This window comes from Brassica napus, chromosome A3 (assembly GCF_020379485.1).
Source record: "Brassica napus cultivar Da-Ae chromosome A3, Da-Ae, whole genome shotgun sequence".
Classification (NCBI taxonomy): Eukaryota; Viridiplantae; Streptophyta; class Magnoliopsida; order Brassicales; family Brassicaceae; genus Brassica; species Brassica napus.
Genome location: NC_063436.1, coordinates 37241830 through 37255789, shown reverse-complemented (window position 1 = coordinate 37255789; position 13960 = coordinate 37241830). Strand labels below are relative to the sequence as shown.

Genomic DNA, 13960 nt, shown 5'->3' with positions numbered 1-13960 from the left:
GTAGAATATTACAAAAGGGGCTTAAAATCACTCCTTTGAAGGAGGAGAAACCACTAGCACCGAGACTAACTTAGTTGATTAACCGCAGAAAATATAGCAGAGAAATATAAAACAAAGAGTAGCTGTGAGAAACTAGCAATCTAGTTGAGTGGTGGGTGGTAGGCAGGAAGGACAATTGACTTGTAGACATCCAGGGTGTATTGTTTGCGGAGGTCGTCAACGTTTTCATCGGTTAAAGAAGACATTTTAGGCTCAGGGTCGCCATGTGCATGCATCTCCAAGAACTTCACACTAACTGGCCCGCAGTCACCAGAACGCTGGTTGATGTAGAGATCTGGTATTCAGTTCCAAGCAAAAGGAGATAGATGGCGGAACTGCGTTAGTTGTGGATCAGCAAACCGTTTGATGAGGTATGGCAGAGACGTTGTAACTGGTTCCATAAATTCCGCCACCTTGCTATCCGAATACAAAGTTGGGTTGGGGTCCAATATTTCAACAAGTCCCACGTCGAGATTGATAGCAAGACCAACCCAATGACGATCTTTCCAAATCATGGGTGTGTACACAGTCGTAACATCCTCCATCCATTTCTTCCCTGGAGTAGTGATGAAATCTGAGATGCGCTTATCCCAATGAAATGTGTCTTTGATCCTAGCGGCTTTGAACTGTCTCCATTTTTGCTGAATAATGGACGTTAGATGCAGAGTAGAAAAGAGGAGGTTCTCTCCCTGGAAAAGTTGAGCGTGCCTCTCAGCTAGCATGTACATCAAAATCTCAATATGCTGAAAAAATAAAACCAAGGATCGAGTATCAAGCACATGGAATAATTACAAGGTTGAAATCAAAGAAATAATTACAAGATTATGTAGGAGTGCACATACGTAGGTGGTGGTCCAGTGTGTTGGTACAGATAATTCTAGTAAGAGTTTGTTGGAGAAGTCGAACTTCGAGGGCGTGATGTGGAAGCAGTAGAAAATGCAAGATTAAATTCAAAGAAATAGTGGGAAAATGTATAAGAAATGTAAAGGTAGAGGATTTTGTACACATTCTTCGCTGAGGAAATCGTGTCATAGAAAAGCTCCCATATCTGCAAGGGAAGGGGAGATATCAATCTCTGCGATGGCACCATAGGACAGCGTAAGAGTTCATTGGCTAAGTGCAACTCCGCATCAGAAGGAGTGTGCGCTAGAGCTTCTCTTGCAGGGGAAGAGTCACTTAGTTCCATCACTTCAGATTCGTTTTGACCTCCCTGTTAAATACAACAGCTATTCAGTTGATGAAGTCTTCTTTTAACGGAGTAGTAAAGGTATCTTAAGGGGTGGATTACCTGGTGGTTTTCCACAGAAGAGCTGTGGTGTGGAGTGCGGCTTGATGAGGCGGTAGCTGTAAAAGCATTAACGGAAGTAGCGTGTTGAGCAAAACCTGATCCAGTGTCGGTACTCTTGGTTGGAGATGGGTTAGGTGTTAAATGGGGACGTGTGATAGGAGATAAAGGAGGTTGAGGGGTAAAAGAAAGTCTCGGACCATCATCAGCGGGTGTTAGGTCATAGATAGGCTCAAAGTTTTCAAGACCCTGGTAGAGTAAGTGGTGGAAAGGAGGGGTGTTGGGGTGATCACTCGCATCATAAATCACTCCCCTTCGTGCCAGTGAAGTCGTTGGGGTGGCTACGGGCAGTTCCGGCGTGGTGTGCACCGGTGAGGTATGGACAGGTGACACGTGGAGGAGTGACGGCAAAGTAAACGGGGAGATGTGAATTGGGTATTTACGTTCAGGTGACGGCGAATTCTTGACGGGTGAGCTGGGGTCAGGTGATTTGTGGATGGGCGAGATGTGGTCAGGGGATTTTTGGATGGGTGAGCAGTGGTCAGGTGATTTCTGTGTAAGCGGTTCGCTATCTTGTATGTTGTCTAGATTTGAGCGATGATGTTGAACAGCGTACTGGCTGAGTATTGGTGACTGGCACGAGGTATCATCTTTGTGATGCAGAGGACTTGACATCTAAGACATGGGCATTTTGCGACAATGTTAATGGCGTAACATTTTTGCGTCAATGTTAATTGGGATATAGGTATTAATATGGTTACCGTGTTGTTGCGTGGAGAATCAGTGGGCTGAAGAGTTGAATGAGTTTGACTTTTCTGACGGCGTCTCTTTTTGAACTTCTTCATACGAGGTAGCAGAGAGGCTTCTCTCGAGCGTTTGGTGTGAGGACGTTGTTTAAGTTTTTCAATCATCTCGAGCAACCTCTTTTGCTCATTTTGAACAGCTGTAACTTGGCTAGAAAGCTCGGTGATAGTCTCCAAAAGCTCCTCGTAGGACTTGCTTGACGTAGACCCATTACGGACAAAGTAGTTGCTGATGCGTCTCTGCTTCCGGGCTGTTGATGTTTTTCTGGTACTGCGGTTTGGCTGTAGAGGCTTTGTTCTTTCCAGTGTGTTTCGGTTTGAGGGCTTTCTTGTGGACTGGTTTCTCTTCGACCGTTGGAGGAGGGATGAGAGGCAAAGAAGTATCTCCCCCTGGCCACATCCACTTTTTGAAAGGTCGTTTGTCAGCTATGAGTTCCTCCATGTAAGCTAATCTTTCATCGTTGACTATGTCTGGCCACACTCCCCATCCAGGATCTGCTTGTCTCTCGATTGGTATGATTGGTGTCACGGAAAGCTGAAAATACCAAACATGACACTTTTGTTGTTACTAAATGATAGAGAGTGACAGAACAACAAAAAAGAGTAATCTTGGGGACTCACATATTCCTCAGCTTCAATTGTTAGTACGTCGTTGATGTTGATCGAGGGGTGGTCCGGGAGATGGTCTTCTTCGAGTTCCATGATCGTGAAAGAGCTGCGGGGAGCTGGGATTATTTTCAGAAGCTTTGGAATAGCACGGAGCGCAACCAACTGTAGGACAAGTGGGAACCCCTTTAGGTGTAGCGTTTCTCGCTTAAGACCCCGAACAAGGGAGCTAGGATCTTCTCCTTGTTGAGGTTTCATGCAAGCAAGTGTCTTGCAAAAAGACTCTCTGCCCCAAGGGAATTGGAAAAAAGTTTCCAGATTATCAATTATTTGAACATATTTGAGCGTGGGTCGGGGAGTTTGTTGGTGAGCGATAAGAACACCATCTACAATCAAGATTAACGCCAAACGGACCTTCCTCCACTCATCCATATTCGTCTCTGTCTCGAGCATGTGTCGTATATCAGCACAAGTTGTGAGTTCATGTTTACCAATAAGCTTCTTCCATATCTTATCCTTCGATGCTTGATTCCGCTTGTTTTTAGGTGGGAGATGGCCAACAGGAAAGGCACCGCAAGGCAGACCAGTGATGGTGCCAAATTCTTGAAGGCCGAATCGCAAAGGTTGACCTGAAAAGGCAGTCCATTGGGTGTGTGGATCATCAACTAGCAGCTGTCGAGAGAGTAAAGAGTGAATCAGTTTGCAAGAGACAGGGCATTGACGTGCCGGCAGGTCAAACAACTTCCCAAAACACGAATCTCTAATCGTCTGGAACTCAGAAGTGCCGCGGAGAACATCATGGACGAATGCGAGCAGGTCTGGTTTGGAGTAAATATTGAGGCGACGGACGGGGAATCTATCGGTCGCAAACAGCCTCTGAGGGAGATGGTTGTCTGGTTCATTGTCTCCTAACAATGGTAACCAAAGTAAAGTATGAATATAAGAAGAAAGGAAGGAGAACATATCTAGAAATTCGAGAATCGACAAAAAAAAAGTTCATTGAATAAAGTCGTATACAGTAAGAGAAATCGGAAATCGAAAGGTTTTAGAAATAGATCTATGAAATCTGGAGAAGATTTAAGAGGACAACTAACCTTGCATCTCGGAGAGCCGATGAACACGGAGGTGATATGACGGAGTCTCAGAGTCTCGAAGTCTCGTAGCCTTGAAGTCTCAAACCCAGAAGTCTCGGAGTAAAACCCAGAAGTCTCGAACATGGAGCCAATGAACACGGAAGGTAGGAGTAGGAGATCTAGGGTTCCGGTGGCTAGAAGAGAAAGATGAGAATAGAATGGGTGAGTCTGAGATCTAGAGTAAAATTCACACGTGTGAGACAGATTGTGAGCGTAACTCCTTTTGTGATTGAAACACGAAGAGAAACCGTAGTCTGGTTAGTCTTAGGGGTTTTTGTGTCTTTACTCATACCTAATGTGTGTCTAATATCAAATGTGTTCCCATCAGTAATTGATAACTGAATAAGTGTCTTAAGGGGTAAAATTCTCTAAAAAACGCCGTTCCAGAAATAGGGTGAGCAGGGAGGAATAAAAATGAGGCGGAAAGAGGCTGTCACGTGAAGGTGAATGGTATCCGGATATTTAGAATAATCCAAAATATAAATTTTTTATCATGATCGTTCTAATTATTCGATACTTTACCAAAATATCTGATATTTAATCCAAATTAAATATCTGAAATAATAGAACTAAAATAGAAACTAAATGAAAACCAAAAAATTTATGTTTTTTATTTCTAGTTTTTCTATCCGAACCAAACCCAATTCGAAACTATCCGAACCGAAAATAAGTTGGTGGTAAATGGTTTCTCTAGTCTCTTATCTGAATTACCCGATATCCAAAATATCCTAACCCATACTCGAAATGCCCTGCCTAGTAAATATATACAATAGACTAAACCGCATGATCATTCGTATACTAATTACCTAAATAAACCCAAATGTACTATACTCTTCTCATTTTGTGTTTCATCTTATTTTTTAGTTTTTTTTTTTTTAGTTACAACAAAAAGATTACAGACTCATATAGACCCTGTAAACCAAGGTGGTAACTCTGAATCCATGTGTACGACGAAAGACGGTTGTTGCCGAGCACTACGTGCCAAACTATCCACCCTTGTATTCTCCGTCCTAGGTACATGAACAATATATGAGTTGACGAAACTTCTTCTGAGCAGCTTAATATCTTCCAGGTAGCTTTCAAATCCTGGCCATTCCCCTGGCTCTGAAACTATCTTAACCAATTGAGAACAATCCGTTGCAAATGTAACCTGAAACTGTCTTAGGTTTCTCATGCATTCCATTGCCCAAATTAATGTCTCCATCTCCGCATGAAGCGGTGAAAGACATGCCCTTACATTCCTTGCTCCTAGTAAACCATCAAACCCTGGTAATGTATTGAGCCAACCTTGCCCTGAAAATAGATCGTTATCTTTCCAAGAACCATCTGTGAAACACCATCTTCCTGTGGTTCCTACGTTAGGCCTAACCTGTACTTCTTGTGCACACCTGTTGTTACTAACATGTGCCTCAGCCCAAAGTGTTGATTCGACTTCTGCTAATCGAAGTGTTTCCTTGGGATCTATATCAAGGTTACTGAATACTTTATTGTTCTGACCCTTCCAAATGTACCATAGTATCTACGCAAACTGATGATTCTGCATCTTTGGATTAACTCTCCAAAATAGATGGTCCATATTAGTAAAAAGAGAGCCAATAGGAAAAAAATCCAGATTTGATGGGATTTTAGATAGTGTCCAGACTTGACGAGCTGGGGAACATTAAAAAACACATGGTTTATTGATTCATCCGGATCACCACACCGTGCACAGCACGTATCTCCTTGTATTCCTCTTGCTCTAAGTTTTTTCGTTACCGCTATACAACCTGATATCAACTGCCATAAAAAATGCTTTAACTTTGAAGGACACCTCACGTTCCGGCAGAAAGCTTTAAGTATATCAACATTGGGCCCATAAAATTCTGGTGGTTTTTCCTTATCAGGATAAATCCTTTCCACTTGGTACCCTGATTGTACAGTGTATTTTCCATTCTTGGTGAAATGCCATCCATTCCTATCTTCCATCCGATTTCTACACAATTGTATACTTTCGATTATTTTTGCATCATGTGGATCCACCAAATCCCTAATTGCCTGTAAATTCCATGTGCGGGATTCCGAGTTAATGTGAGAATCCACTGTGAGCTCCGGGTAACTATTATGAAGGTTTTTGTTAGCTGGTCTCGGGCGAGTGGATGGGAGCCAGGGATCACTCCATACTGAAATATATGATCCTGTTCCCACCCTTTTAATTAGTCCTTTACAAACCAGAGATCTAGCAGAAGTAATACTCCTCCAGCCATATGACGGGGAATATGAGCGAATCGGATCCGGGGGTGAAGCATTCCTGTAATACCGTCCTTTAAAAACTCGAGAAAAAAAAGAGAATTTGGCTTCTCGATCAGCCGCCACAATTGCTTCCCAAGCATTGCCGTATTAAAATCAGTCAAGTCCTTAAAACCTAACCCACCATTATCCGTATGGACACACAATTTATCCCATGATTTCCAATGCATACCTCTTGTACTACCTCCTGGACTCCACCAAAACTGCGCAACAGCACCCGTTAGCTTCTTCACAGTCGTTTTTGGTAACCGATACACAGACATCACATGGTTTGGCAGAGCCGTAATCACTGATTTAATAATCACCTCCTTGCCCTCCTTAGTAAAAAATCTGAAAGTCCATCCATTAACCCTATTATTTAACCGCTCTTGTACGAATCCAAACACTTGTACCTTAGAACTTTCTAGGCTTTCGGGCAAGCCTAAATAAGATCTCATTCCACCTAAATTCTGAATTCCCAAGATGTCCCTCAATTCTTGACGACTATCTTCATCAATCTTATTTCCAAATTGAATTGAAGATTTCTGGAAATTTATTTGTTGTCCAGAGACGGTCTCATATTCCTTTAGAATCCTGAGTATAGTTTGACACTCTTCCTTGTTTGCCTTACAAAAGAACAAACTATCATCTGCGAATAACAAATGAGAGATTGCAGGGCAAGCTGTCACCACTTTCATACCAGTTAATCGTTTCATCGGTTCCGCCTTTTTAATATTTGAAATTGATGCCTCCGTACACATGATAAATAAGTAAGGGGATAAAGGATCGCCTTGACGTAATCCCCGCTGGGGAATAATTAGACCTTGTGGCTGCCCATTGAGAAGCACCCTATATTGAACCGAAGAGACACACTCTCGCATTAATTTAATCCAACGAGGAGCAAAACCCATTTTTTGAAGGAGAGCCTCAATAAAATTCCACTGTATCCGATCATATGCCTTACTCATATCTGTTTTTATTGCCATAAACTTATTTTGACAAGACTTATTGGCTCTCAAACTATGAAATATTTCCTGCGCGATAAGAATATTATCCGAAATTAACCTTCATGCCACAAAAGCCGATTGTGTCTCTGAAATTAGTCTGGGAAGACAAATTTTCAGCTTTTGACACAAAACCTTCGAAATTATTTTATAACCCACATTACAAAGATTTATCGGTCTCAGTTTCGTCATCCTTGTCGGTCTCTCCACTTTTGGGATCATACAAATATTAGTTATGTTCAGCCTTGGATCCAAATCACCTGATACCAAAAAATTATTCACCAGCTCGACCACATCCTTTTTGATAACATGCCAGGAATGCTGAAAAAAAGAGTTGTCATTCCATCCGGTCTTGGCGCTTTCTCCGGATGCATCATAAATAAAGCTTGTCTCACCTCTTCCTCCGTTGCTAACTGCAATAACCTTTGATTCATCTGATGAGAAATTGATGGTCCTATCTCCTCTAAGAAACTATCAAACTCCGTAGGATTAGTAGAATTAAACAAACCATCAAAATAATCTACCACCACCTTCTCAACACCGTTCTCATCTGTGATCCAATTACCCGCATCATCATGGAGGCCCACTATTTTATTTCAGATTCGCCGTTGCTTTGTTAGAGCATGATAAAACTTAGTATTCAAATCTCCGGATGAGTACCACATATTTCGACTCTTCTGATGCCAATACTCCTCCTCATCCTTATAGGCCTCCTGTAATTTCCTGGAAATCTCAATAATATCCTCTTGGGATCTATTGTTATCTGTTTGTACATCATCCAAAGCTTGTTGAAGATTCTGAATTTTTTCGTTCCCATAAGGTTGATTGTCTTTCCGCCATGAAGATATTTCATGTCGACAATTATTAATTTTGGTAATAAAATCCCCTGGTTGGCCCTCCTGATTTTCTGTCCAACCCGACACAATTGATTCCATAAGCCTCGCCTGACCTATCCACCGCTTATCAAACCTGAACTGACCTCTTTTTTTCCTTGATAATTTATCTTCCAGAAAAGAAATCACCGGTCGATGATCCGATCCCACCATCTTCAAATATTCTGTGTACGAAAATTGGGAAGAGTGTATGCCATCCCTCATTAGCCAAGGCTCTATCCAGTCGACATCTAACCGTTACAGCTCCTTTTCCTTTACCTCTTCGTCCCTGCCATGACATTTTATTACCACGAGCCGGGAATTCTAATAGTTCACTATTCCTTATCATATTGTTGAAAGGGATAAAGGACGTCGCACATCTTAGAGATCCTCCAACTTTTTCGTGATTCCCCATAATTTCGTTTAGATCGCCTATAATAAACCAGGGTTCCGATCTAGCTAAACCATATCGGGTTAACCTTTCCCATACATGATCTCTCAAACTTTGATCCGGCTCTCCATATACAAAAGTAAGGAATACTTGTTCCCCTTTGGCCATCGCCTCGACATCTATCATTCTATTGTTAGAATATAAAATTTTAACTTGGTACTCATTATTATAAAAAAGGGCTAAACCGCCACTTCTCCCAATTGGATCCACCGTAACCAGACTATCATAACGAAAATGTGATTGAAAACTTTGTACGAATCCAAAATCATGTTTCGTTTCTGATAAAAACAAAAAGTCTGGTTTATATTTATGCCATGTTTCTCGAAGATAACTTATTGTCGAATGACTTTCAAGACCTCTGCAATTCCAACTTAATATTTTCATATATAAACCTGCTCATATTGCTCTACCGAGCCGGAAGATTGGAGTTTAATGATACCCAGCAATCTTAGAATCTCCAGGTTCCAAAAACCAGTAAATCACAATCAATCTTGTGAGAGATACGATCAATCATATGAGGAACCCCATTGAAACCCATTATTCTTTTTTTCAATCATCAGAATACGGACATAAAGCTTCTTTGCAGACCCATTAACATGAAAGTACGATTCATTAATCCCATTTAATCCTGAACCAATATTTTGCGTAATGTTTCCCCAGCACCATTTCAAGTAATCAAAAGAATAGATTAAAATTAGAAAATACTTGTGTTCTATAAGGATTTGTGCCACCAATAAATATAAGAGAAAATTACTAGAATGTTACACATTTTATGGTTTATTACTAGAATGTTGTATATCTTTGTTTTATTACTAGAATGTTTTCTCTTTCCTAGTAATTTACAATAAGGGGCTTTTGTTATGTTTTATTTTCTGAAACTAATTTTAAAGATCAAAGCCACATCAGTTATTTAAAATCCACATCACATCAGTTATTTTTTGAAACCAAACCGTCTCTATCACTATCACTATCACTATCATACATACGGTTTTGTAAAAAAAAAAAAAAAAAAAAGAACACGAAGAACTGTGTTGTGTCGAAGAAGGAACCGCAAACCGAAATCATCTCACCCTTCGAAACCCTCGTCGACATTGTTCTTTACTTCTTCGAACTCTCTCTAACTCTCTGTCGCTGAACTCTCTATAACTCTCTGTCGTTGAACTCTGTCTCGTCGGAGTTTTTAGAAACCGTCGTCTGTACGAAATCGCCTTCACCGCATTCTCATCAACGAGTTCATCTTTTCCGGTAAGATGTCGCGACGTTATATATTGTATTTTGGTTGAGTTTGTGGGTCAGTTATATATTGAGGCTGTGATATGGGTGTGTCGAGGTTTTTGTTGCGACTGAGTTAGGGTTATGTTGACTGTGCTATGGGTTTGTCGAGGATTTTGTTGTGTCTGAGTTAGGGTTATGTTGCGGCTGAGATATGTGATTGTCTAGGCTTTTGTTGTGTCTGAATTAGGGCTTTTTGTTGTGGCTGAGTTATGGTTATGTTATAACTGAGTAATTATTATGTTATGGCTGAGTTATGGTTATGTTATAACTGAGTAATTATTATGTTATGGCTGAGTTATATATATGACCTAATATATTTTAATATTATGATATGGCTGTGTTATTTTTATGTTGTGGCTGATTTATTGTTGTGTTATATGATCAGATGGATGTTAGTCAAGTCGAACCACGTGATTACCCTCCAAGACTTTACCCTTCTAACCTAGAAGGTAAAGATATCAATCATAATTTCCGTGCAGGACATTTCCCCCACATTAAAGAAACAATAGGACTCGATGTGTGGGAAGAACTGGTGAACTCTCCCATTGGAGTAGTTGCTAGGCTACTTTCACGCGAAAGCATTTGGTCTGGTAGGACCGTACACTATCTGCTATGTAGACAGCTGCGAGTGCATAAAAAGGAGATATGGTCTGTTGTGGCTGATGATGTTATCAGGTTTAGCTTGCTCGAGTTTGGTGAGATCACTGGGTTAAACACAGGTCCATTGCCAACAGAAAGTTTTGAACCTGATCAATACAAAGAGTTTTGGGAGGAGTTGAAGGTGCCGCTTGGGATGGGACCCAAGTATGATGAGCTGAAAGCAGCATTAGAGTTCTGTCCTGGTTGGAGTTTTGAAAAGCGTAAGTGGTTGGGGATGTTATTTCTTCAAGCCATGGGACTGTACTGTTTGCATCACAATTCAAGGATACCCTTTCAAAGTGCAATAAGGGTATTCGACGATGAAGCCATGAGGTCGTATCCATGGGGTCGGACTGCATTCGAAGTTCTTGTTGACTCTCTGAAAACACTGTCTCCAGATGGAAAGTCATACACAGTAAGCGGCATGAAGGACGTTTTATTGGTTTGGGCGTATGAGTCCATCGTCTGTTTCGGTGAGAAGTTTGGGAGAGTGGTCAACAATGAAGACGTTCCTCTTTTGCGATGGGGTGGAAGGCGTACACGTTCAAGTTTTGATACTGTCTTGTCTGACGAAATCAAAGATCATGGCGAGGTAATGTTTAACTGCTACTTATACGACTGAGTTAACAGCTACTTAATGGTTGAGTTTATTTTATATTGTTGCCGAATTAGTCTATTTGATGGCTGAGTTTATTTTATATTGTGACCGAATTAATTTATTTGATGGCTTGGTTTTGTGTTATTTGATGGCTGAGTTTATGATAAACTGGTGTTGCAGGTCCGTTTGAGGAGAATGGTTATGAAGGAGTCAATTGAAGAGATGTTTCCTGTATGGTCGGATGAACCTGACGACCCACAACTCGTTAGGTTGGTAGAAGACATACACGCAGGTAGATACGTGAAAGGTTTCTGGGAAGTACAGAGGGATGAGCAGGGGAAGGGGAATGAGAAGAAGAAGAAGAAGAAAACGAAGGGAGTTTCATCAGAAGCTGAGCCATCAACAAAGAAGCAGAAGAAAGAAGCTGCTGAAACGAGAAAGGGTTCTAGCGAGGAGGAAGCTGTATTGGACAAAGCGACTCTGACGAATCTTGTGAGTGCTCTGCAGAATATTTCAGCAAAATTTGACGCTTACGATTTTGACCGGAACCGGCCAGTGATGGACGAGAAGACCCTAGATAACGTGGTGAAAGCTGTAGTGCAGCAGAGTCTGAAAGTTTTGGGGGAAAGGAAAATTCCCGACAACGATGCTAAACTCTCCTCCGCTGGCGTAGAAAAATCTTTATCGGTGACATCATCACCTCGTAGGAGGTCGCCACCGGAAAAGTCGGACAAAAGTCCAGTGGTAGAACCGCAGGCCCAGGAGGAGAAGTCTGTAAAAACTCCAGTGACAGAACCGCGGCAGCAGAAAAAGCCTGTCAAAAGTCCAGAGCCGCCGCAGCAGAAAGAGAAGGCTGTCAAAAGTCCAGTGCCGCCGCAGCGGAAGGAGAAGGCTGTCAAAAGTCCGGTGCCGGCGCAGCAGAAACAGCAGAAGTCAGTCAAAAGTCCAGCGTTAGCTGAGACGCCTGCAAAGAAGAATGCGGAGCTTGAGAAGGATACAGTGGTGAGAAGGATTTTGGGTGATGATTTTAATGAAACTGATTTCATCAGTGTTTCTCCTGCAAAGATTACTAAGGATGCTAAGGATGGTAAGGATGCCAACGTTCCAGCCTATGGACGCGGCTTACGGGGCAAGGCCAAGCGTACTGTTACTGTAAAGGATGAGGCTATCGAGGATAAGAAAAAAGCACAGCGGGCAGAGGCTGCGTTGAAGAGGAAGGAGAAGCAAGAGGCTAAGAAAAAAGAGAACGAGGAGAAGAAACAGAAGAGAAAAGCGGCTGAGTTACAAAAGAAACAAGAGGCTGGGTTACAGAAGAAAAAGAAGGAAGACGAGGCTGAGTTACAGAAAAAAAAGAAGGAAAAAGAGGCTGAGTTACCGAAGAAGAAGAAAGAAGAAGAGGCTGAGTTACAGCGGACTGAGGAATGTGTTGTGACCAACGACGAAGTTCTTGCGGAAGATAACGCATTGGCGGCGGAGTCTGATATCGAGCCAGCTGAATTGATTAGATCTTCCGTGATAAAGGAACTTCGGGAGAAATCAGTTAACTTATTTTACTGTTACGACTGACTTACTTGTAATAGTTTCTCCACACCGCGCGTGAGTGTGGTTGACTGCGATCTGGCATCCACTCTTCGTTCAGCAAACCATCTGGTCATCATAACCCGTATCGATTCCAATATTCGAACAATGTTAAGACCTCTAGCATGCGATAATGCTCTGTTCATTGATTCCGCTATGTTCGTAGTCATCAAATTGTACCTCTCGCCCGGGAAATAAACACGTGTCCACAGTCTGACATCAGCTCTTTCGAGGTAGCCGTGGAGATCAGGATTAAGTGCTTCAATCTCCTCGAAAATCATATCAAAGTCAGACATTCTAAAACATCTCGCCGCTTTCTTCACCAGCCGAAATACATCTTTTCCTTTGTACCGTCCCAATATGTTTTTATACAAATGATAGGTGCATATTCCACGAGCAGCTAACGGATACACATTTGTAATTGCTTTCCCTATCGAGTTATGCCTATCTGATATTATCGCAAGACCCTCCTGGTCAGGAATCAACACTTTTAGTTGCGTAAAAAACCAATTCCACGAATCATCATTTTCAGTGTCAACCACTGCGAAGGCTATTGGAAAAATCTGAAAGTTACCATCCTGAGCTAGTGATGTGAGTAGCGTCCCTTTATATTTACCATTAAGAAACGTACCGTCGACGACAACAACTTTGCGCATGAAATGAAACCCATTAACGCTCGCACCAAACGCAAGAAACACATACATGAATCTTCCAAGCTCATCGATTTGAAGACGCGTAACTGTATTCGGATTTGCCCTTCTTATCATGTATAAGTAAGAAGGCAAGAGTTCAAAACCACACTCAGGTGTGCCCTCATCGATTTCCCTTGCACATTTAAGCGTCCGGTGTGATTTCCAATATTCCATCTGCTCACATGAAAAAACAATTTACATAACTCAGCCACATCATATCATTAAGACGGTCACAACGTAAACATAACTCAACCATAGTTTTGTAACTCAGCCATTTCTAACATAAAATAACCCAGCCTATACTCTACCATAACTCAGCCGTTTTAACATAATTACCTTTACACCAAACTGCTTAGTGATAGCTATTCCGACACTCTCAGGGCGAACGGCCGGACCAACGTCGCCGAGAAAGTTCTTGTACAACTCTCCTAAAATATCCGGTGTTGCATTTTGAGATCGATTAGAACGCTCAGTTACAGAACATGCATGATCCGAGTCGTAAATACGAATATAAAACTGCGGGGACAATCCTTCGGTAGATGCACGAACTCTCCATGTACATCCATCAACCCAACACTTAACAACGTATGTTGTCAGGTTTGATATTTCTACATCAAAATCAAATTGATGCCTCACTGTAAAAAGTTTCAGTCGTCTCTTCAAATGCTTTTTAGTCAAGTATCGTTGTCCTACCGCAAGGTCTAACGACGACATCTCCAA

The 13960-nt window shown here is 41.7% G+C and overlaps 1 protein-coding gene across 1 annotated transcript; it reads right to left on the bottom strand.

Moving 5' to 3' along the window:
• Positions 1–341: 341 nt before the first annotated feature.
• Positions 342–1999, bottom strand: LOC106359552. The gene is made up of 3 exons (XM_013799233.1): positions 1328–1999; positions 1127–1249; positions 342–782 (listed from the first exon to the last, which is right to left on the bottom strand). Exons 1-3 carry the CDS (start codon positions 1997–1999, stop codon positions 342–344), a joined length of 1236 nt encoding a protein of 411 aa, XP_013654687.1.
• Between the last annotated feature and the right edge of the window lie 11961 nt (positions 2000–13960).